We start from the raw sequence: 25,860 nt of genomic DNA, 5'->3' as shown, positions 1-25,860 counted from the left end.
TATCTTGTCGGGTGAAGACGCTGCATCCTGCATTCCCATTTGACAGGCGTGTCACATCCGATGGTAATTGTTTCATATTGTTTACACACCAGATTTTTCTATCAGACCCATTATATTTTAACTTATGTGACTACATCTGACTTGTAGGGTGCATTTTGTCACCATCTTACAAAATCACCCATTTATTTTAGCCCTTCGGGCAGGACTACATGGCCGATTCAGGCGCGATCCGCTGCGCAAAATCACAGGCATCACACCGGATGCGACAGAAACAAGGTAAGTAATGGCAGTGTCTGATCGTGTCGCATTGTTGATGCGATGCGACTGTCAGATGCAGACGTAGTGTGCAGCATTTGCATCCGACAGTCGTGTCGCGTCACATCAATGCTGCGACACAATGTGACAATTGAATTACTTACCTTATTTCCGTCGCATCCGACGTGACTCCTGCGATTTTGCGCAGCGCGTTGGATCTCAGCTGAATCGGCCATGTAGTCCTGCCCTTATACACAGCAGAACATGTGCAAAAGTGAGAGGAGAATGGGACACAATATACGTTTCCAGGAAAAGCTGCTTCTCCACAAACCACACTCAGCAGCAACACAGATCAAGCTGGGAGCAGAGGGGCGGGGCTTGGGCTGCTATTGCACAGTTCCAATTGTCACTCACAGTTATGATCACTTCCTGTGGAAGAATGAAAGGAAACGCCCACTCTTCAGTTCAGCCTAGACACGGAGCAGAGAGGGTCTCTCTGCAGCTCTGATGTAATTACATTTGTAAGAGGTAAAGAAGGATTTAAACCATTTTTTCGAGGACATTATATATTTAAATAAAGGGGCACAAAAGCATGACACAATATGTCCCCTCTGGGTGTGTGGGTTACTGTCAGCCATTACTAGCAACGTGTAAACAAAGTCATTAGAATGGAGCTGAGAGTGCAAGCTGTTTAAACTGTAGGTTACTATAATGATAGGAAGCACAGAGAACACTTGCATCGTTACTTTTTGTGTCCGTTCCTTTTGGAAGGATTATTTTGTGAGCTGTGGAAAATGGCAACTTCTCCGTTCCCTGCTGGGAAAGACTGGCCATAGGCAGCAGCAGCGGTGGAGCATTCCTTCAACTTTGCATCACTTGTCAGCCTGTCACTCCGTAGATCAGACGTGCAGGGAGTTTGTTGCTTTTAGCTCAGTGGGACAATCATTAGCTCTAATAGTCTGTGCAGCTCAGAGTTGCTCGGGTTTCATTCCAGCCAGGGCACTATCTGCAAGGAGTGTGTGTTATCCCTGTGTTTGCAAAGTTTGTTTCCCCTCGTAATCTCCAAAAACATACACGCAGGTTAAAGACGTAGAGGCGGGGCAGGCAATTACTTTCATTTTCCATTCTGCAATTTCTAGATGTCACTGCATTCCTTACATTTCCCCTCCATCTCCAACATTTAATTTTGTAGCATGTGCATGGGCATCAGGTGCCCCATTTTGGTGCATAAACAAGATTTTGGCATGATCTAAAGCACGTCTTAATAACTGTGCCCACAAAATGGCTGCTGCCTGTTTCAAGTTTCCAAGACTAAAAGACACACAATTTAAATCATTTATTTCATGTAAGTGAAGTTTATTTGACTTAACATCATAAAAAAAAAAAGGATTTGGAATTATTTTTTAGGATGACAGGTCCCCCATTAATTGGTTCCTAATAAAACGGACTATAGTGGGTGAATGTGATTGGGAACTTAGATTGTAAGCTCCACTGGGGTAGGGACTGATATAAATAAGATCTAATCTCTGGAAAGCACTGCAGACATTGGCACAAAATAAAGAAACAATAAAAACATATGCTGGGAATAAGTAAGAGGTGATGTACCATGACAGGAGGTCAGCTGAATTAGATCACAATTGCCTTCATGCTTGAAAAGCTATGCACACATACATAAATAGTAACAGCAGTTGTGGATGGAAAAAGACGTGCTCAGTCTATACAGTTTCTTGCATTGACGGGTTCTTTGGGCTACATGTGCAGCGCTGCAACATCAACGTTTGAAATGACATTCTAAACCCTATAATTGTGCTTTATTCAAGCTAAATGCTACTATGTGAAATGTAAATGTGGCTCCATTTACACCTCCAAAAGCCTCTCAATTTCTATCCACTGAAACCCATTAATTACCCTTTCCAAGTCGGCAGCTTATTGATCCATTTATTTATATAAAATATAAGGGGCAGCTCATGGTTGCTTATATAATCTCTTTTTTTCCTCCCAAATTAAAATTCTCCCCAGTCACTGCCAGAGATTGCATGCAAAAATCTAGCAGCATAGTTGGGGTGGGGTTGATGGGGTCAGGTGGCAATTCCTGGGGGACATGATGTCACATCTTGCGTATTTGTAAACGTGATGTTACTGCTGCAAAATAGGAGCGTTGTTAGGTCTGGTGCCTAGGGTGGCACTTGCCCTAAATACAGCACTGGGCCTGCCCAACTGATTGATAGCTTACCAGTTTGAAAACCCGATTGGGTAAGGCCCACTTCAGCCAACATCAGTTTAGTTCAGTTTGGCCAAATCAGGCAGAGATTTGCATATTTGCCAACCTCCTCAGACATTGAGATCTGGACTTCTTAAAGCAATACAACTATCTTACTAAGGATTGTCCACACTTTTGTCCCACACTATTAGACAAAGCCTCTGCAACCTACTAATGGGGGCCCAGTTGGACTTTGATAATCAAATGCACAAATGTGCATTGTAGGTAACTGAGATAAAGTCACTGAAACAGTACCTGCTGCTAAAAAAATTTTTTTTTGAATTAAATTTTTTTGTAATTTAACAAAACGGTGTGATTTTTTTCATTGATTTTAAATGGACATAAGCACAGGTTTGGAGAAATAAACACACTGCACTATCACCGGAGCACTGAACTGAACACGCTCTTCCCTCCTGGAGTCACTATACATGCAATTCCTTATGGAGATTATTCACATCAGTCCCTGTCGCAGTGGAGCTTACAGTAAGGTCTCTGTCACATACGCTATGGTCAAAAGCCAATTAGTCTCTGTATGTTTTCAAGGCATGGGTGGAAACTGAAGTAACAGGAGGAAAACCATGCACACATAGAGATAGTGCTACCATGCTGCCCTATGTATTGGTGCTTCTGAAATAACCATGATTGTTGGAAATAAGAAATATTGCTCTGTTTTACCAAAGTTGCTTGAAGTCTCCTTATGAGGCAACTTCAGAACAACTAATTGATGCATATGTTTTACTACCGGCAATTCACTTCCATCTATTAATGGTGGAAATTCACAGGCAATTATTCGCCCTGCAGAAGAGGAAGGAGAACTATTGGGGGTGACTAATCTTCTGTTGTGCCATTAGCCTAAAGGTGGCCATGCACATGTCGATTTTCAAAAGATTTTTTTTTATTATACAACCAAGCTTATTGTGATACTTGGTTTTTATTTTACTGTTACATTCGGTGGCTTAAATTGCTTAAAACAAAGATTGGTGACCTAACTGATCAAAGGTAAAGCTTTTAATTAACTTGTCTTATTTCTTTATCCGCAGGCTGTCTGCCTCACTCCCCTCCTGGATAGCTTCTTCCTTCTATCCTTAACACCCCCGGCAAAAAAATGCATGCCCGTTTGCTCTCTGATCTTCAAGCACATGTTAGACGGTATGGATGGCGTTGTGTGTGCGCTCCTCATCGTGCAGCATCCACAGAGGTACAGCCATTGCCTGCTCGTGCCCAAGTGGTGATCTGTGGAGGAGGAATTATGGGTGCCTCAGTTGCATATCATCTCTCAAAGCTTGGATGGCATGATGTCTTATTGTTGGAGCAAGGAAGGTGAGATTTTTGCCTGGCTTAACTACGTGCCTGTATTATTAATAATATGATCCATAAATATTACTCCACATTGATGGCTTTTGTAAATCATATTTTTTGCCCTAGTTGAAAATGTGCGCTTTTGCCCTCACCCCAGCAATATGGCTTTGTTTCTGCCACTGTTTGCTGGTTGTGATTGTAAATGACAAGTTTCTGCTCCTCACTGGGTGCCACTTTAGCAATCTTGCTTAATGCTCCATACTGATATCACAGCAAGCCCTGTAGTTAGGCATACGTTCCCTACCCTATATGATCATCGCCAGCCAGTCTGCATGTTTGCTCACACTACTAAAAAGATTTGCACTAGGGAATCAAATATTTCACGCAGTTGGGATCAGCGAGATCAATAAGAGAAGATGTTGATTGCATTATTCATTTATGGAAATTTCATTTTAAGGTTTGCATATAATATCTAATGAAATCTGGGTATTATACCTGCTTGACTTATTGTACTGGATCTATTGCCAAATATATATACAGTACCTTTTGCTTTTGGAGAGTGCACCAATGGGAGCCTGAGAGCTAAACGCCAGTACCAGTATTAGCCACTAGGTGGCAGTGAGTCCCAAGCTAAACTGTTGATGGTAGTGAAAAGGGGCTATAGCAAAGAGGAATAGGAAATATGGTGGTCATTCTGGCAGTGATAGAGGAAGGGACAGACAGCAGTCTATGTTAGGGAGAGGTGAGGAGAATGGATTGTGCCCCCATTTACCTGTTATGAAGAGGTCACAACAATAAACTTGACCTGTTTAAGAGGAAGTCTTCCATACCTCGTGTCTCAAGGTTACAACTGTTGCAAAGTATCACCTTCTCTCCTTGGTGTTTGACTTTGTATTTTGTTTTTAAAAATAGATGAGAATTTTAGCCCCCACCCGCCTTCTCTTGGCAATGTCTTGTCCTGTTTTATTGGTACGCTTACTCTTGTTACTGCTAATAACCGTGTTCCTTTGTGCTTGTGCTAGCACTGTCATATACAGGAGACAGACTAATAATGCTTCCTACAATGCAGGCCCGGACTGGCAATCTGTGGGTTCTGGCAAATGCCAGAGGGGCTGCTATAAGATGCCATAGAAAGTCAGTATTTAATGGACTGGTGGGGGCTGATTGAGCCTCTGTGTACCTGAAACGCCAGGGCCTATTTTAATTCTCAGTCCGGACCTGCTACAATGTCATAATTCAGAACAGCATTGTAGCTCTCCTCTCCTGCCACTACAACCAACATTATATTAAGAAAGGGATATAGTGCTGGATGGGCAAAAGGGTCCCTCACTAATTTCAATAAACATAGTTTGAAGATGGTGGGTGCTCACTGTAGGAAGTTACCTGGAAAACTTTCATAGTATATAGAAAAAAGTTAAACCAGCACATTTCATGTTTGGCAGGGGCACATGTTTGCTTATGAATTTTGTTTCTGTATGTTCCCCTGACAAAGATCCCATCACTATGGGGGCCAAAACATGTTGGGTTCAATGTTAAAAGTGTAACATGATAAAGGAGAACTAAACCCTAAAAATGAATGTGGCTAAAAATGCCATATTTTACATACTGAACTTATTGCACCAGCCTTAAGTTTCAGCATCTCAATAGCAGCAATGATCCAGGACTTCAAACTTGTCACAGGGGGTCACCATCTTTGAAAGCGTCTGCAACACTCACGTGCTCAGTGGGCTCTGAGCAGCTGTTGAGAAGCTAAGCTTAGGGGTTGTGCCATTTCTATTCTATGTGTACTGTATATTGTGAGTGGGTCCCTAAGCTCAGTAAGTGACAGCAGCACAGAGCATGTGCAGTGAATCAGCAGAAAAGAAGATGGGGAGCTACTGGGGCATCTTTGGAGACACAGATCTTTACTGCTAAAGGACTGTGGTTGCCTTAGGGCTGGTACAGAAGCCCAAAACATAATGTTCAACATTTCTAGCTACTTTTTTAGGTAGGCTTTAATTCTCCTTTAATAATGGCCAAGCACTTTCTCCATTGCCTGCAGGACTGCTTGGATCAGGAAGCTAATAAAGCAAAGGGATACTTTTGAATGCTAAACGTATTTAATACAACTAGTGGTCCTCCAGCACTTAAAACTGCAGGCAGTGATGCTAGTGTTGGACTTCCTACAACAAAACTGATAGCTGAAATCTCTTGCAGGTTGGCCGCTGGCTCTACCCGGTTTTGTGCTGGAATGGTGAGCACAATCAAGCACATTTCTATAGAAACAGAGATGGCTGACTACTCAAATAAACTTTATCAGCAGTTGGAAGGAGAAACAGGAGTTGCCACAGGTAAGGAAAATTTAACATATATATATATATATATATATATATATATATATATATATATATATATATATACGTACAAATTGAATATACATATAATGTCATTACATGCTAGCCTTTCACCTTATGTTGTGCTTAAAGATTTAGTAATTATTGAGTAACACCCATTTTTTTTGTCCTGCAGGCTACAAAAAAACAGGGTCAATCACACTGGCTCAGACACAAGATCGCTTGATATCATTGAAACGCATTGTGTCCAGGCTAAGGTAAGGTCCTAGATAAGATGCAATCCCATAGAGCTGTACCAGGTCTTACTAGTTTTGGAAATACTTAATAAGACTGAATGTGATTAAGGTGTGAGATCTATTACCAGAAACAATATACACAAAAAACTAGCAGTGTCATTTATGTACTTTTTAAAGAAATATAATTTTTTTTACTGGCTTCCTTTTTCTGTAAGATAATGTATTGTACTTGATATCATCAAGCACATACACACCCCAAAATAAGCTGCTGTTTCAACCTTCCACACCTGGCTGTTGGCCCATGTTTAGGGCCCTCCTGACTGCCTGCTAACAGATCAGGTTGCAAATTGTCTGGATATCTGCTGGGCAGGTTAGACAATCACTTTAGATAATTGGTGTCTTGATGTTGCATTCTCTCAAAGACCCCGCCTAGACTTGCCTGTATTATGATCTGACTGTTTGGCCGTGCTTGAGCGTGGCTAAATAAGCCAAAGGTCCCTCATGTATGGCCGTGTAAGACTATGTCAATGGCAAAAAATAGTATTTAGTTTTAATCATTTTAAATGTCCCAATTATTCCAGTTAAATATTCTTAGTGATGAGGTGGTATTTCTTTTTAGCATGTATTATTACTTACATTACATTATATTAAGTGGGGATGTAGCTAATACTGTCATTTTTTAAAAATTATAATGGTTTCCTGCAGGATGAAAGGTATTCCCTGTGAGATAATCACACCAAAACATGTTGCAGAACTTCATCCTCTGATTAATATTCATGACCTGGTTGGTGCTATGTATGTACCTGAAGATGCCGTGGTGTCAACTACAGATGTGACCCTAGCTTTGGTGAATGCTGCACAGCAAAAGGGTGGGTACATGGTTTTGGATTATTAATGTAACTTCTTTGTAATCCTTTGAAGAGCTGGAGGAACAGCAGCCTGAAGATGTGTCATTCCATTACAAAATAACCAAACCGGGCACTCAACATAACAGATAATGCTAGATTTTTTTACTGACTATTGCTGGACTTATGAAACAAAAATGGAGGTTATGGAGTGAAAAGGACATACTATTAACATTACTTATATTTTGTATACGATATTGTTTCTTTTTGTGACTGGCAGCAGCACAGGAAACCTTCTTTCTATCTCTGAGAGAGCTGCAATTTGTTAGATTAAAATTAAATGATAGAATTTGCTTTATAAGACTATTTTTGCTTTGCTCAGTAAGAGAAGCTTTTGCTGACATTTAAGTCTACAATCGCCCTTTGGCCTATCAATCAACTAAGAAGGGCAGCTACAAAAGTTGTAAGGGCTGTGTCAGAGGTTTTTAAAATGATGGGCTAGCATCCCTAGGAAGGCTTATAATGGTTGATGGGAGAGTCCATCTTGAAAACAAATAGTTTTCTTAGATACAGATAAGGCATCCATTATCCAGAAACCCATTATCCAGAAAGCCCTGAATTACGGAAAGGCCATTTCCCATAGACTTCATTTTATCCAAACAATCCAAATTTTTAAAAATTATTTCCTTTTTCTCTGTAATAACCAAACAGTACCTTGTACTTGATCCAAACTAAGCTATAAACCAGCCTATTGTTATGCCTACGTTTACATGATTTTATAGTAATAGACTTAAGGTATGAAGATCCAAATTATGGAAAGATCCATTATCCGGAAAGCCCCAGGTCCCAGGAATTCTGGATAACAGGTCTCATACCTGTATTACTGAAACTATACTTATATACTTAATATCATGTTGTATACTTTACTACTGAAAAGATAGATATCTTTACTGAATTTTAAGTTTTAAAGCACTTCGACCCATCTCTTAATAGAAAAGGTAAAGGTCACATCATGTATGTATCATGCAGCTGTCTAAGAAAATTCACTCAGGGGCAGATGTATGAAGGGTCGAATATCGAGGGTTAATTAACCCTCGATATTCGACTAGGAACTAAAATCGTTCGACTTCGAATATTGAAGTCGAACGATTTAGCGCAAATCCTTCGAATCGAACGATTCGAAGGATTTTAATACAACGATCTAAGGAATATCCTTCGATCAAAAAATCTCAGGCAAGCCTATGGGGACCTTCCCCATAGGCTAACATTGACTTCGGTAGCTTTTAGCTGCCGAAGTAGGGGGTCGAAGTTTTTCTTAAAGAGACAGTACTTCGACTATCGAATGGTCGAATAGTCGAACGATTTTTAGTTCGAATCGAAGTCTAAGTAGTAGTCGAAGGTCGAAGTAGCCCATTCGATGGTCGAAGTAGCCCAAAAAGCACTTCGAAATTCGAAGTTTTTTTAATTCGAATCCTTCACTCGAGCTTTGTAAATGTGCCCCTCAGTGTATATCAATATCCCATTAACAACTTTTGTACAGAAGAATTCATTGGCATAAAATTGATAATCCGTAAGGGTTACAGCTTTTCACTTTTCTTGTTTACCTCTTTCTGCCTTCTCACAAGCTCCTTGGAATTTTCTGTTGTGTATTTTAGTAAATAAAGCTAAAAATTGCATCCCTTCCTCCTTTAAATAATTTTAGAAAGTGGTACAATAATGCACAAATGACCAGTTATTAATTCAAATATTATAGACAAATGCAACTTTACATTCCTTCAAGTAAAGTTAGCATTTTAGCTCTCCAAGTTATATGTTGTTTTACACTTTAAATGGAATTTAATGTTCTGGAACCCACTACTCTACTGCCCAATCAGTGACCACTGATTAATGAATTTCTGACCTATCATATGATGAAGTGCAGACTTAATGTGAACATTTCTCCATGTATTAATAGGCCTCCTTTGGGCCAGAGAATTTATAAGGTATGTCTTACAGGGCTTAAAGTTCATGAACATACAACGGTCAACCATGTGTTGGTGGAAAAAGGTCATGTGAGTGGAGTAGACACAGACCGGGGACAGGTGGAGTGTGAATACTTTGTCAACTGTGCAGGGCAGGTAATTATAAGCTAGATCATATTTATGACTGATCAGACCATTTCTCTCTTCTGTCAGTAGTTCTTGATGCACCTCTTAAAACTAAAATCTCTGTGGTGCTGCCAGTTACCTTTATAATATTTGTAATGAAGGCATCTTCATTTTATAGTTGGATGGGAGTGTGGGTTTGTTTTTAACCACGAGGGTGGTTTGTATCTCTTGCAGTGGGCATATGAGCTGGGCTTGTCTAATGAGTCACCTGTCAGCATTCCCCTTCATGCCTGTGAACACTTCTACCTTCTGACCCAGCATTTGCAGCCCCCTCTAGAAGATACATCTCCAAGTATGTACCTGTCTTTACTAAAATGCTCTAGAAGTAGAAAGTAGTCATTTCAATATCATGTTAATGTCAGATATTACTATTCAGAGAATCCTTTTTCTGTGTTTCAGTGCATGTGCCGATCCTGCAGAGATACACAGGCTTCATTTAATATTCTACTGCACAGCCAGCTAGTTTGATGTTTAGAGATGTAGTTGCCTTGCATGTGTGATGACAAACTCAACAAACTGTCTATTTTTGTTTCAAAGCTGTTGTTGATCCAGATGGGAGGATATACATTCGCAACTGGCAGGGGGGAATACTTTCTGGAGGGTTTGAGAAGAATCCCAAGCCCATTTTCACAGAGGGTCGAAACCAGCTTGAGATCCAGAACCTACAAGAGGACTGGGATCACTTTGGTATTCTGATCTATTCTATGGGTAGAAACGTAGGATGCAAAATCTAGGACATTATAGTAAAAGTATTTGATATTAACAGAAGCCTAACTTGCAAAAAGGCCAACTAAGGATGCTAGATTTATAAAGAGGGAGTGAAATAACATTTGAGTATTGACGAATCAGATGTGGGGTCCTTTATTCACTCAAAATCTTCTTATAGAGCCTCTGCTTACTGCATTGCTACGCCGGATGCCATCCCTGGAGGCACTAGAAATACTGCGACTGGTCAACTGCCCTGAAGCATTCACCCCAGATATGCGTTGTGTGATGGGAGAGAGCCCCACCCTTCTACACTATTTCACCCTTGCTGGCATGAATTCTCAGGGGTGCTCTTTGGGTGGGGGTGCTGGCAAGTGAGTAAAAATTTGTCATTGCTTTTTTCCTAACTAAATAGAAGCAAATGTTGTAATGAAGTCACAAGTTAACCACAAGTGTCGCAGGTATTGATGACTTGTGATTAACCTACTAATTAAAAGCTAAATTAACTAGGCATACACTGAATGCACTTTTTTCTGGATTCAGCCTAATGCTTAAACTTTCACCAAAGATTTGTCAGAGTCCTGAACCAAATCTTATCTTGTGTATACAAATTAGCAGGGAAGAGAAAACCCTGCCTTCTAATAATTTGAGGATATGTGTCCAAAAAGGCTTGGATCCAAAACTCTTCTGTGTTAACCTGTACGTTACAATGTCCATATACTTTACTTAAACAAAGTGTTGTTTGTTGTTTAAAAAAAAAAAAAAAAGGAAAACCTATGGGGTGACATCCAAAATGCTGTTTCTGAAACAAGAAATGCAGAAGAATTGTGGAATGTAACAGGTGCCAGAAGTTGGTAGACTCCATGTAACACAGATGTGCAGCAGTTCTCAGAAACACTACTTATACTACTAAATATTAGCTTAGTGTTTTAAAGGAAAAATCTTTAAACATTTTTCAGTTTATACAATGAATGTTTGAGTTTGTAAAGAAGAATGCAGACACTGCTATTTTTTTTTTTTTTTGGAACAGCCTAATATTCCATTTTCTTCACTTTCTGTAAAAGAATAACACAAATTTGATACATTTTCTTCATGTTTTGATTTGAAATAGAAGGTGCCGTGTTTCCAATGCTGTGTGTATGGAAATGAAAGCTATTGTAAGGATTTTGAGCTGTATTCACTTTTTAAACACACTGCTATTATTCTGAACACAATTGTACAAAGTTTCTGAAACTCAATTAACATTAGGCTTTTTTGGCAGAAAGCCTAGAACACTCAGCACCTGCACTAAGATACATTTGTAACAATTCAAAATAAGCAAAGCAACAATTGTAACTATTTATTTAAGATAAACTCTCGGGATAACTGAGACTCACAGCTTAAAGGGGTTGTTCACCTTTAATTAACTTTTAGTATCTTATAGAATGGCCAATTATAAGCAACTTTGCAATTGGTCTTTGTTCTTTTTTTTTTATATATAGTTCTTTAAATATTTTGCTTTTTCTTCTGATTCTTTCCAACTTCCAAATGGGGGTCACTGACCTCATCTAAAAGAACAAATGGTCTGTAAAGCTATGAATGTGTTGTTTTTGCTACTTTTGTATTCCTCATCTTTCTATTCAGGCCTCTCCTATTAATATTCCAGTCTCTTATTCAAATCAGTGTATGGTTGCTAGGGTAATTTGGACACTAGCAACCAGATTGCTGAAATAAGAATCTGTAGAGCTGCTGGATAAAAAGCTTATTAACTCAAAAGCCACATAAAAAAATGAAAACCAAATGCAAATTGTCTCAGAATATCGCTACCTACATCATACTATAAAAGTTAACTCAAACTTGAACAACCCCTTTAAAGGGCAATTTCACCTACATAGCAAAACTGTTATAACGCATAAAACATGGCCCTAAAATTCCCAGAAATGTGTTCAACCTTTCATAACCTGCCAAATTTTCTAAAATGGACATGGTGTTGCCATAAAATGAACATGGTCAAAAAATTTGCTCTGCTGATCTTTTTTCCTCTTTTTCAAATGTTGGGTGGTATGTTGCACTTCAAATAACTTTAAACTATTGAGAAGTTTAAGGGTAAGGTCACACTGAGCGTTTCGGGGAGATTTAGTCGCCTAGCGACTAATCGCCTTGTCTTTGTGGCGACTAAACCCCCCGAAACGCTCAGTGTGACCTTACCCTTAGGGTGAAGACACAATGAACTACTAAGTAGCAGCTACTTGTGGCTACAAAATTCCAAAATATACCCTGCCATAGACAATACTGAAACTTGCCTCTGCTAAAATACACATAGTGTCTTAGCTACATGAATTATCACTATTGTAGCTCTGTGTGTCTTCTCCGAAATTAACACACAGGGAGATTAGTTGCCAAGCAATAAATCTTCGTTACTGTGGATAACTAATCTCCCTGAAATGAATTGTGATTTGTGATTTACATGCTTGCAAACATTCATTGCAAGGTGTTAACTATATAGTTTATGATGTATAGATAAAATAAAGGGCCCTTATTTGTAAAGGCAGTGTTAATAAATGTGTGAAAAACATAAGAGTCCTGAATTTTTACGCAGAATTCTGTTTTAAATGACTATGGGCTTTGGCAAAGACCTAACTACAATGGCATCCATGTAGTTACACATTGTTAGTGTTTACTAACTTCTACAATTACTCAAAGATGTGGTAAACACAGTTAAGTTGTGTTTTTCTTCCTAGATTTCTTGCTGAGTGGATGGTCTATGGGTATCCTGTTGATAATGTGTGGCCTTTGGACGTAAAGCGATTTGGGGCTCTGCAGAGCAGCCGCACCTTCCTGAGACATCGAGTCATGGAAGTTATGCGTAAGTTCTATCAAAAGTTTTTATTTTTATAATGAAGACTTTATTGTAGTACTGTATACAGAGATGTCATTGTAGTACACCAGAGACCTCTCAGAGTTACACGTTTGTTTGTATTAACTGAATCATTTTCCCTTGGATTGATTAATCGATTCTTCTGTCGCTCTAGGGAAATATGGTCCAAAAAACCATTATTAATAAACATCTCCATATATCGAAGAAAACCTAATATATTTTTACATTTTTTTCTGCGTATGTAAGTTACCCATTAACTGCTTACTGGCAAATATACACGGTTTCTAGCAAAACCTACGCATGGTGTTTTTAGTGAACATTTGCAGAAAACAAAATGTAATATTGTGGCAAATGACCAGCTGAGAACTAAAGAATTTAGTTTGCTTTCTGATTACATTAACCACAATGTTTTCAGTAAGTAACTCACATTTTTACCAAACGGGACATATTGCTTTCAGGAAGAAGTACAAAGTTTAATTTTTTGTTATGCTTGTGTCCCTTTCCAGCTCTAATATATGACCTGAAGGTACCACGCTGGGACTTTCAAACAGGGCGACAGCTTCGGACATCTCCACTCTATGATCGGTTGGATACACAGGGGGCACGGTGGATGGAAAAACATGGGTTTGAGAGGGCAAAGTACTTTGTACCTCCGGGGAAAGGTTTGTTGAAATCATAAGTTGCTACCTGTTGGCTTGTAGTGGGAGACTAAATATAATGTACGTCTTCCAGAGAATTTATTATGTATTGGGCTTTTCAGGAGCCATGTAATGTTTATCATTGTTGCCTAAGCCTAACTAACTATGTTGAAAAGGTTTTTTATTTTGCACAGCCTATCCATTTACCCAGTTTAATTAAACACTGAACAATTCCCTTAAAATGGCTGAGCATGGAGAGGTGGTTCTGTCACTCACACTAAGCTAGTGGTGCTATGAACCTTCTGTAAACTGAAGTATTGTTTACATTCACACTACACTCGACAGAAGGATCACACCATTTCTGGCTCACATTAACAAAATTGTCTTTTTTTCCTCAGTGCTTTCCAAGTGTCGGGTGTTGTATCTGAATACATATACTGCTTTGCTGTTAATAACTATAGTTAACCAGGGAAGCCTTTGTGCCTGGAGACAATTGACAGATAGATGATAGATTCTTTTTTTTAACAATTCAAGTTTATTAAGTATATCAGAATAACATCAGTATGACACAGGTTGGTATCGCAAAGTCATATTGCAACGGTACACTCGATGATAGCATGTATAACATACAGGTTATAAGCCTCAGCTAAACTAACACCTTACTGTATCTACCTTGTGTATTGGGTAAATGGGTTGTTAGGTGGTATAGGAGTTTGTATATGCGACTGAGTTACATACCCACTTGCCACAAGGACTCATACTTATACCTTAACTAACAGGGAGGGATTTTTAACACCTGCTTAAGATAACTAAAGAATATGTGAGAATCTTTGGCACTTTATGTGATTCATTGCTTCACTGTACCAGTTGGGGTGGACCTTCTAGTAGATTACAAAGGGGTTATCTAAAATTAGGAATAACTAGATCCCTGTATATTCTTCATGTAATCGCATATTTTGCCCTATACTGTGAGAGTTGGTTGAGCCTCTAGCCACATGTCCCATGTCCTTTTAAACTTTTCGGGGCATCCCCTTCTAATATATATCAGCTTGTAAAGAGGGATTACTGAGTTAACTTGCTTCTGCCACATGCCAAGTGATGGAGGGTCTTGGGCCTTCCACTTCATAGCTATACATTTTTTGGCCGTAGTATATAAGATTGCTAAGAGAGTTCTTGTTGCCCTTGTTGGGACCAATTCCTCCACTTGGTTAAGTAACAGATGATAGATTCTTACTTGTTGTTCTTCAGATTTAGTAATGCAGTATAACTGTTTAGATAAATAACAGTAATATACTTCTTCTTTCTCCAGATTTGTTGGCACTTGATCAGAGCAAGACCTTCTATAAACCTGATTGGTTTGATATTGTGGGTTCAGAGGTGAAGTGCTGTAAAGAAGCTGTGTGTGTCATAGACATGTCTTCCTTTACTAAATTTGAGATCAGTGTGAGTCTTCTTGGATATGCTATTTCATGTTTTTCTAAAAAATCCATTATTTTTTTTGTGTAAATTCCCAAATATATGAAACTCAGGGAGTCTGCTCAGCAGGGACAAAGAAAACAAATGTATCAACTAAATGTATCAATTTAGAACAGTTAAAGAGTCTGTGACCCCATCCCAGAGCTGCTTCAATATTAGAAAAACAGTCACAGGTAGAAAATAGAAAGTAATTGGAAAACGTCTTTATTTTTGGTGAACAATCTGAACCCAACTGAATCAACTGAACTAAAAAAGTGTTTGAAGGTGAGCAATCCCTTGAAGTAGCACGATGTAAACAGTGATTTTCTGATACAATTCACAACTGAACTTTTTTAACAACTTCCATGCTAGGGCCAAAATACCCTAGCAACCAGGCAGTGGTTGGAATAAGAGAATTAAATATGACTAGGAATATGACTAGAAAAAGTTCAGCCAGAATATATTTCTTTAAATTTTACAAGAAATAAAGTATGAGTGCCTCAGTTCTAAGATTTAGACTGGGGCAGTGCTTACTAGAAAAGTTCTTCTTCCTCTCTGTCTCTTTTTCTGTCATCATAATTCCTTAGATTTTTTTGCCTTATATATTCTGTGTCTGTCTTTCAGTCTCCTGGGGAGCAGGCTCTGGACACTCTGCAGTACCTTTTCTCCAATGACCTTGATGTTCCTGTGGGACACATTGTTCATACTGGGATGCTCAATGAAAGAGGAGGATATGAAAATGACTGCAGCATTGTGCGCCTTAATAAGCGCAGGTACCTGACCAGAATTTTGGGATGCAAATATTTATAGAGAAACAGTTGCTATTTTAAAATAACTAAACTTTAGTTAATATTTAAATAATCTGTTTATAAAAAATAGACATTTAATGATTTATTAACGATTTCCTCTACCTAACAATTTGCAATGCACTGCTGACACACAGCATGTCGGAAGATTTTGCAGTAGAAAAAGAATTTAGGATGAGAAAGCACACTAATTAAGCATTTATACATTAAACATTACACAGTACATATACATATTTAACACAAGTTTTAGCAATTACAGTTTAGCAGATTTGTGTTATAGCGATAGTTATAATTTGTATTATTATTATCACATATTTATGGAGCTCCAACATATTCCATAGCGCTGGGTAGCTACCTGTGTATGTAAACAGATTACATACACAGGTAGAGTGCTCACCAGACACCCAAGCTGTTAATCCTGGTTCATGCTTATTTATTTGCTAAGAAACTGGCCAATAAGTCCCAGATCTGGTCTTTTAGCAGATGCCTGAACAACCAGATAAAGTAGGGATACCAGTAAATATTTTCGGCTGATTAACTCTATGGTCCCCATGTCCCACTGTGGACTAAAGAGAAAATATTTATTAGTAAGTATTGCAAACAGACTCCCTTATACATTAAATGATATTTAACCAAAGTAACAGAAATCACTAAATCTTGCTGTTAATCCGTAGAAAAATGTAAATCCCAAAATGTGCTGTTAAATATCAAATGAAAATACCACATACTTCAATGGTACCGCTACGGAGCGCCGATCAAAGCAGTTACGGAGTCAGGCGTTAGAATATCAAAATGTTGGCTTTATTAAGCGCATTGAAATTACAGTGGAGGGGGATTACAACTAACGCGTTTCGTGTCAGCAAACCTGACACTTCATCAGAAAATACCAGTTTGAAAGCTATTTATAATGGATTTAGTAAAATATGAATATATCAAACCTATACACGAATAAATCTTTTTGATATTCCATAGAAAGCTGTAAATACCAAAAAGTGGTATTAAGAAAAACAAAATACTAGTGTGAGAGAGAGAGATAGTGGAACTTAAGGCAATATGTATAAGGTGGAATATACAAGAGATTCCCACCACATCAAGCTGACTTTCTGAGGTTAGTCTGTGCATAGCGTGTCTGGGAATCATTATTTTTATCCTTTAAGTATTTACGGAATGCCTTCTTAGTGCTTTAGTGTTAAAGTTTAGTGTTCACTGTTGCTGCACTGACAGGTAGGACATAGGCTTGTTAGCACACACCCAGGTTGTATTTAGGTGGGAAAATGCATACAGAAGGTCGACAACTATGTGTGATAATTGTCTCGGGTTTTTATGGTTTACATTTCAGCATAGTAGTTTTAATTTCTGTTTTGTGTATGTTGGGTCTGGAGGTTGTATGTATTATTTCTCATAGGTCCATCAAAGCCCTGTGAATAATTTTCTCAAACACACACCAGTGTTTGCACTTTTACAGACAAGACCTGTTGTAACACTTTCTCATAAATAATCATCCTTTTTTGAATATTCTTGAATAAAAGTAACACAGGAAAGAATCCTGGGTTTTTCAGCACCATATCACTATACGGCACACAATTTGTTGCATAGAGTCTCCCTGTTGCATTATGGTTTTGGTTAAATTTGCTTGTTTTGTTTGGTAGCCTCCCTCCAGTTTTAGATGCAATAGATGCATTATTCATTTCTGTGGTGGTTAGGTAACCTTCCATTTCTCTTGCAGATTCTTCATGATTTCCCCTACAGATCAGCAGGTCCACTGTTGGTCCTGGCTGCGGCAGCACATGCCCAGTGACAGTGATTTATTCCTTGAGGATGTGACCTGGAAATATACAGGTATACTAAACTGATAATATTGAGGAGAAAAGTATGCCTTCATCTCAAACTCCTCATAAATCCTCATTAGAGAGATGTAAACAACAGTTCAATAATAGAAGAACAAGAAATGGAGTCTCAGTCCTGTGCTTTATTGATAAGTACAAACCTTCATATCTTCAGATAACTACAACTCCTAGTATTATCCTACAATCTGCTGGCTGCCAGGGTTGTTGTATTTCAACAGCCGCTATTGATCTACAGATGTGACATTATTGCTTTACAGAGGTTCCAATCTCTTTATTTAACATAGGCTAGCATACTCCTCATCAATAGGTTTAGGTTACTGGATACTTAAAATTATAAAGCAAGCTACAACTATTCCTGACCTAGACTTGTTGGTTTTGGTTGTTGTGTGTATGTAAATATATATAAACTGTAACCTCTATGGGGGTGTATTGAATAATTTAGTGATTGCTTTATCTTCCTTGCAGCTCTTAACCTGATTGGCCCCCGTGCTGTTGATGTGCTCTCTGAGTTATCCTACGCTCCAATGACACCTGAACATTTTCCATCTTTGTTTTGCAAGGTAAGGCATATTTTTTAGATTGAATTATTTGTTTTGCTCTTTCATTTAGATTCTGCTAAGGTTGGCTCAGAAAGTGTGACCGGAAATTCACTGTTTAACCACCTTTAATTTTTAAGCCTGTTTGTATGACTTCCATACCATTTTGTGTTATTCGCCTTTCTGTAGGAAATGAGTGTGGGATATGCCAATGGGATCCGGGTTATGAGTATGACACATACGGGAGAACCTGGCTTCACTTTGTACATCCCCATTGAGGTGAGTTGTAAGTCAAGTATCCAATACTACGTGGCTTTATATGTGATCATTTTTCAGAATTTGCTATATAGGAATATTTGAAGTTGAGTGTGTCATAATGTATATTTATGTGCAAACTAGTACACTGAATGATATGGTGGAAGAACAGGTTTTGGGTAATCACAGACAAGATACACAATTTACTGATTGGTATATGCATTGAAACTAAGGACAATATTCCTCTTTGCAGTTAATGAATTTGTTTCATTGTACAAAAGATGCAGTTGATTTATTTTTTAATGTAAATTCATTAGCAGTGCTGCTCCAGCATCACTTTGTTTATCAGAGCAGAGCTTGTATAATGTGCAAACAGAGTAACTAATTTGCATCCCTTTTTCCCCACAGTATGCGCTACATGTTTATAATGAACTCATGAGTGTTGGGCAGAAGTATGGAATCCGAAATGCAGGTTATTATGCCCTGAGAAGTCTGCGCATAGAGAAATTTTTTGCCTTCTGGGGCCAGGACCTTGATGCCTTCACAACCCCACTGGAATGTGGGCGAGAGTTCAGGGTCAAGCTTGATAAGGTATGACGGTGAGCATACAGCATATTATCTTAAGGTATATGTGAAAGAGCTGCATCCAAGATGATTGTTACTGTGCCTGTACGCAGACATGCAGAAACTGTTGCCTTCATTTATGAAAGGAGAGGAACATGCTGTAGAAAATATTTCCATTTGTCATGCCTGTGAGTTTCCTCCTATTACCCACTTGTCCACATATAGTGCTGTGCTTTATTGTGTATGAGGTTCTAACTCCATGGAGACCCCAGGAGCAAGTTAAGAGACATTCTGTAGCTGGAGCACTTGTACAACTTAGGGTAAGGTCACACCTGGAGATTCGGGGAGACTTAGTCGTCCAGCGACTAATCGCCTATACTTTAGGGCGACTTATCTCCCGGAACGGCTTCCCCCTGTCTTCCGCCTGCTCGAATGAGAAATCGCCTGTGGTATGGCACTCGCGGCTCTTCGTTTTCCGAAGTCGCCCGAAGTTTCCTCGTGAGGGTCAATACACACACAGAGCTTCTAGTGGCAGCTACTTGTCATGGCTACAAAAATAGACAATTCTGGTAATTGACTGATATTTGTCTCTATGTGTGTTTTAGCAGATGCAATTCTCAATATTGTCTAGCAGCATATTTTCTGGCGTTTGGAAGCCATGACAAGTAGCTGCTACTAGTAGCTCTGTGTCTTCACCCATATGCTTTCAAGGCAAGTTACCAAGTAGTAAATCTTTGGTAACTGTCTTGCAGGTACCAAAGTTATGAGGAACCATACCTGTTAACATAGAATTTGTATACTGATCAGGCCATTGTTCTCAACAAAATGTGAACCTAGAATGCTGGTTGTTTGTCAGGAAGGGAATAGAGACACTCAGATCTAAAGCGACAGTATCAGTATTGAGTTGTTTGTTGAGTTTTTTTTTTTAGAAATAGAAGTTTTTGAAATAGTAGTTTTTACTTTGTAATCCCAAAATGGTCTGAAGTTAAGTACTGAAAAGCTTTTATTTCTGAATAAAAATATCACTTGTCACTGAGACATTGTGTATAGACAAAGCACTTCTACATAGTACATGGAAAGGTAATTACTTATTGTGCCTGTCATCAGAGACCGCCACTTTGTTTCTGAATATTTTAAATTTTGTTAAACCTGTTTTTAAAATAAATGTGTTCAACCTATTAAGAGACAGTGCCACTCATTTAGGGAATTCTGGGAAGGAAACTTAGTTTTGCTTCTTAAATTTCAATGTTCATGGAAATACATATTGACTGAAGGTCACCAATTGGATTTAAAAACAAACAGCCAGGGCAGTTGCTGGTCAGATTTCTAGTGCAGTCCAGTTTGGCACTTTTTGGGGCTCATCAGTGTAGTGCAGAATTTTCTAATCCGAATAGACAGAACCAAGAGAGTGGATCCACATAAATTCAGTATTGATTGAGGAGACCTTCTACTCATTTGTCTACACTTCACTCAGGGTCATCATGGCAGTGGCAGTGGCCCCAAGAGATGTGAAAGCTCTGGTTTTGGGAGGACGACAGGGCTTGTGGGCGATGGACGAGGTTTGGATGGATCATGCAGGGGCTTTTGTTATAATGGCCCATAGCAGATATCATTAGGGGAGTGGCCATGTATAAATGCTCAGGGCTTTTTATTTTATAAAAATTGGGCCCCCAATTTACTTTTCCCAGTGGTGCCCCTGTGGGGGAGGGGCCCTGCTACTGCATTCATATTTTGCTACTGCCTTAGCACCTTATTATTATTATAAGTATTATTATTATAAGTATTATTATTATCATAAGTATTATTATTAGGGATGCACCGAATCCAGGATTCGGTTCGGGATTCAGCCAGGATTCGGCCTTTTTCAGCAAGATTCGGATTCGGCCGAATCCTTCTGCCCGGCCGAACCGAATCCGAATCCTAATTTGCATATGCAAATTAGGGGCAGGGAGGGAAATTGCGTGACTTTTTGTCAGAAAACAAGGAAGTAAAAAATGTTTTCCCCTTCCCACCCCTAATTTGCATATGCAAATTAGGGTTAGGATTCGGTTCGGTATTCGGCCGAATCCTTTGTGAAGGATTCGGGGGTTCGGCCGAATCCAAAAAAGTGGATTCGGTGCATCCCTAATTATTATTATAAGTATTATTATTATTATTATTATAAGTATTGTTATTATTATTATTATAAGTATTACTATTATTAATGATAATAAAAAAATCATGAGTGCGTTGGTTCTATCAAGTGCTATCAATTTATTGTGTTTGCTTAAGATTCAAACCAAATGGGGAATATATATATATATATATATATATATATATATATACACAGTCTACCCCCTCCAAAAATAGTTTCTTAATCTTAGTACAGTATGTGTCATAATACATCAAAATTGCAGCCATCGCCAAAAAGCCCATTTCCAATATGACTCCTGTTAAAAGGATGTTTACATTCCAGTCATTCTTTCTAAAATGCTCTTGCAGTTACATGGGTGATATTTTGGCCTGGGTTTCAAAACAATGCATAGCCTATAGCTATTTACTGCTTGAAACACGAACTTGCACAGTAAAATAAATTCAGATTAGTGTTGCTGTAATTTAACATTTTGTTTTAGTAATGAAAGCCATTAAAATAAAAGTGTCTTTTAAAATGATAGCTAACTAGAAGTGAACAACGTTAGGACCATACCCTTAAGAACACATGCACCAAGAATTAGAAATGGATCACTTAAAGGAACAGTAACACCAAATAAAATAGTGTTTTAAAGGAATAACAATATAATGTAGTGTTGCCCTGCACTGGTAAAACTTGCATTTGTTTCAGAAACACTACTATAGTTTATATAATCAAGCTGCTGTGGAGCAATGGGGGCAGCCATTCTTGCACAGGATAATAATAGATAACGGATAAGTTCTGAAGAATCTTATTGTATACTACAGAGCTTATCTGTTATCAGCTGAGCATCCTGTGTCTTTTCTCCCCTTTCAGCTTTGAATGGCTGCCCCCATGGCTACATGGCAGCTTGTTTATATGAACTTTCTGTAGCAAACACTCTAGTTTTACCAGTGCAGCACAACAGTACATTATATTGTCTTTACTTTAAGACACTTTAATTTTTTGGTGTTAATATTCCTTTAATCAGTGCTCCAACAACGTCCATGTAGTAGCGTGATCACCCTGTGCGCCACCCATTTGTAAACACGGTTATGTTAAAATATCATCTCATGTGCGAAAATTTGTGCACAATGCGGATTCCCAAAAAATGGAAAGCCGGGCACAGCAGTTCAATGTTTTAGGAAAAAACATGGACAATACAACTATTTGCGAGTAAATCTGCACTTTACGAAATACCCCCCAGTGTGTTTTGTGTGGCTAATGGCCACATTTGTTCTTTGGGAAGTGTGATTGTTAACCACCTTAAAGGGGTTGTTCACCTTCTCACAACTAGTTTTTTTCAGATAGATCACCAGAAATATCAATTTTTTACAATTTCTTTCTATTTTCTATGTGTCACCTTAGTGTAAAGTATAATTTTTCACCTTCTAAAGCAGTTCTGGGATGGGGGGTTGCCGACCATGTAAACCAGGGGTGCCCAGGACGTTGATCGCGGTCTACCAGTAGATCGCAGTAATGTTCCTGGTAGACCGCGATCTGGGCCCCGGCATCAGCAGTGAGCAAGGGAGGGTGGGCGTCAGTGGCCAAACTATCGGGGGTGCAGCTGCACCAGGGACTCTCCTTGACTGATCCAAAGCGAGCGAGCTCTGAGCGGCACAAGCAAAGCTGAAATGCTGCTTTCCCGGCATATAATTGGATGCGACTTCCCCCTCTTAGCCAATCAGGCCAGCGCATGATATCATCGCTCGGAGTGTTCCAAAGCTTTAACTTTTCTAACTCCGAGCAGTCGGTGTTTTCCTCACAAAAGGAATAGGTTGCACAACTTGATGGCAGAGTTATTTGCTTTGTCTCCGCCAAATTGGATTCTATCTTTCAATCCGGCTCGCTGGAATGCAGTCTCATTCATATATCCAGTCATGCCTGACATATATAGGATTTTTGAAAAGCATTAAAGAAAATATTCTGATGAAATATGATTGTACTGTAATTTAAAGGGCAAGTCAATTCCAAAAGAGAAATTGGCATAATAAATGAAAACATCATTCTACACAACTTTCCAATATACATTTATTAACATTTTTCAGTTCTTTCAGAGTTATTTGTAAAAACCTGCTATTAAAAGCAGTATTTGCCTAACTCATACAGTAGTTGTTACTTTTAAAACAATGTTGCAAATACAGGTCTGGTAATCAGTTGCCTTGTCTTACATTGAGCCATCAGGGCAGAGACTAGAAAGGGACAAATGCTACTTTCAACAGCAATACGTGTACAAATTAAATGAATGTATATTGCAAAGTTGCTTAAAATTATGTTTTCTTTTATTAGGCAAACAATTATTCTTTGGGTTGCCATTCCCTTTAAAGGGGTGGGGCACCTTTTAGGATGTCATAGAATGGACAATTCTAAGCAACTTTTCAACTGGTCTACCTAATTTATTTTTTTTAGTTTTTGAATTATTTGCCTTCTTCTTCTGACTCTTTCCAAATGGGGGGGGGGACACTGACCCCCATAAAAAATGCTCTGTAAGGCTACACATTTATTGTTATTTATTTATTACTCCTCTTTATAATTCAAGCCTTCTTCTATTCATATTCCAGTCTTTCATTCAAATCGGTGCATGGTTACTAGGGTAATGTGGACCATAGCAACCAGATTGCAGAATTCCTCATCTTGGAGGAATCTACTACTTTCTAACCACTAGAAAAAAACTGCCTTTGGAGCTTTGGGTTTGGTGAACACGTGAGATAAACAATAAAAACGGATTATTTTTGAGATGGGTTAACTTACCAAACAGCTTTCCCTTTTTTTCAGGGCCCTGATTTTATAGGCCGGGAGGCTTTGCTGAAACAGCGTGAAGAAGGCTTTTTCAAACGCTTCACCATGTTTATACTGGAGGATCATGATACAGACCTAGACTTGTGGCCCTGGTGGGGGGAACCAATCTATCGCAATGGGGAGCATGTGGGCAAGACCACTAGCAGTGCATACAGCTATACACTGGGCAGGCACGTGTGTCTGGGCTTTATACACAGCAACCAGCAACCTATTACTCCTGAGTTTATTAATCGAGGAGAGTATCACATTGATATTGCCGGCCAGAGATTTAAGGCCAAAGCCAAACTGTATCCATTCAGTTCTCTCTTTACTTTGAGACGCAGGAAAGATGAAATGGATATTGGATTTTAATTAAAAAAAGATCTGGGCCCCTGAGAAAAGGATGTCACATAAAAGGACAATAACTGGTGGAGTAGATCCATTTAATCCAGAGACAAGAAATATAGAAAACACTGGATTGGACTGTTTGGGTTCAAGAAGAACATCATGGACATATTGATGAAAAGAATACGGCTTTAGCAAAGATAGGCAAATCATATTCCATAACTGAGCTTACAGCACTGGCTTTTGTAGGATCTGCGAGTAACAGATGAGTTAACCAAGGCTTATATACCTTTGACTAACTTCCAATCCACTATTAGATATCCAGAGCTAACGAGCAACTGAAATCTCTCTGCACATCATTACAAGAAACATGCTAGTAATGGAGCTTTTTGGGAAAGCATCTTTTAGCTCCAGTTCTTGATTTTGTTAATTTGCTATTCCTATTTGAATGCTTTTAGGTTTTTATTGAAAAGCATGTGCACTGCTCGCTTCCTGAGAACCCCCCCCCCTACAGGACGATGACATGGATACACAGATACAGTAGCTTTGCTATACATATTATAAGGGTTTCAATGGAGTCAAATTCCCTCATACCATAAGGAGACAATGTCTGTATCTTGTCTGACATCACAGTCTGACATCACATTAGGCATGACAGGGTTAGGGACTCCAGTAACAGATGAAAGGTGCAAATGGTTTGAAAACACACTAAGGGGCAGATTTATCAAGGGTCGAAGTGAATTAGAGGGAATTTTCGAAGTAAAAAAATTCGAAATTCGAAGTCATTTTTTTGGATACTTCGACCATCGAATAGGATACGACGACTTCGAATTGACTTTGAATTTGATTAGAAGTAAAATAGTTAGAATATTCGATAATCTTTAAAAAAAACTTCGATTTCAATACTTCGCCAAATTAAACCTGCCGAAGTGCTATGTTAGCCTATGGGGACCTTCTACAGCATTTTTCTACGTTTTTTGAAGTCGAAGTAAAATCGTTCGATCCGAAGGATTTAATCGTTCGATTCGAAGGATTTATTTTACTTCGCCCGCAGAATACCCAAATTCGATGAAAAAAGTTTGAATTCAATATTTGAATTTGAAGTATTTAAATTCGATGGTCGAATTTCGAAGTATTTTTTACTTCGAAATTCGACCCTTGATAAATCTGCCCCTAAGGACGAGCTCTCATTTATGCTGTTCTGCATAGGCAAAGAAATTATTTAGTGAGCCTTTAAATCTGAAATTGGCAAGCCAAACAAATCCCACTGTAATTTATTGTCAAGAAATGTTGTGATAGTCATTTTATCATTTTTAAATATTGGGGGTTTTTTTTTCATTGGGAGAAGATATAAACAATTACCAAGCCTATATCAGAAGCCTTTGAAACAACCATACATTTAAACTCCTAGTTCGGATTACATAAAAGTACAAGTTGTGCATCAATTACCTTTCATGCATATTTCCTTACAATAAAATGAATTTACTTTGTTGAAGACAGACTATATACATATATGCTGTTTATTCTTTTAATTAAAAAGTATAATAAAT

At 38.6% G+C, this 25,860-nt stretch overlaps 1 protein-coding gene across 1 annotated transcript; it reads left to right on the top strand.

Moving 5' to 3' along the window:
• The first annotated feature begins 629 nt into the window (after nucleotides 1-629).
• pdpr.S (pyruvate dehydrogenase phosphatase regulatory subunit S homeolog) lies at nucleotides 630-25,048 on the top strand. Its single transcript, XM_018260647.2, has 18 exons — nucleotides 630-783; nucleotides 3,556-3,835; nucleotides 6,011-6,144; nucleotides 6,323-6,404; nucleotides 7,089-7,252; nucleotides 9,224-9,345; nucleotides 9,550-9,667; nucleotides 9,913-10,062; nucleotides 10,262-10,454; nucleotides 12,801-12,925; nucleotides 13,444-13,599; nucleotides 14,885-15,018; nucleotides 15,655-15,803; nucleotides 17,563-17,675; nucleotides 18,149-18,243; nucleotides 18,409-18,498; nucleotides 18,883-19,065; nucleotides 23,963-25,048. The coding sequence occupies exons 2-18, from the start codon at nucleotides 3,621-3,623 to the stop codon at nucleotides 24,335-24,337; spliced, it is 2,598 nt and encodes an 865-aa protein (XP_018116136.1). The 5' UTR covers nucleotides 630-783; nucleotides 3,556-3,620; the 3' UTR covers nucleotides 24,338-25,048.
• The last annotated feature ends 812 nt before the right edge of the window (nucleotides 25,049-25,860 follow it).

Source organism: Xenopus laevis, chromosome 4S, assembly GCF_017654675.1.
Source record: "Xenopus laevis strain J_2021 chromosome 4S, Xenopus_laevis_v10.1, whole genome shotgun sequence".
NCBI classification, from domain to species: domain Eukaryota; kingdom Metazoa; phylum Chordata; class Amphibia; order Anura; family Pipidae; genus Xenopus; species Xenopus laevis.
This window is presented reverse-complemented; position numbering and strand designations above follow the sequence as displayed.

Bases quoted from the DNA above. Each gene is read 5' to 3' on its own strand.
- pdpr.S (XM_018260647.2), top strand. From the start codon at position 3,621: ATGCATGCCCGTTTGCTCTCTGATCTTCAAGCACATGTTAGACGGTAT. The intron at 7,253-9,223 runs GTGGGTACATGG...TATGTCTTACAG, and splicing joins GAATGCTGCACAGCAAAAGG to GGCTTAAAGTTCATGAACAT. The intron at 12,926-13,443 runs GTAAGTTCTATC...GTCCCTTTCCAG, and splicing joins TCGAGTCATGGAAGTTATGC to CTCTAATATATGACCTGAAG.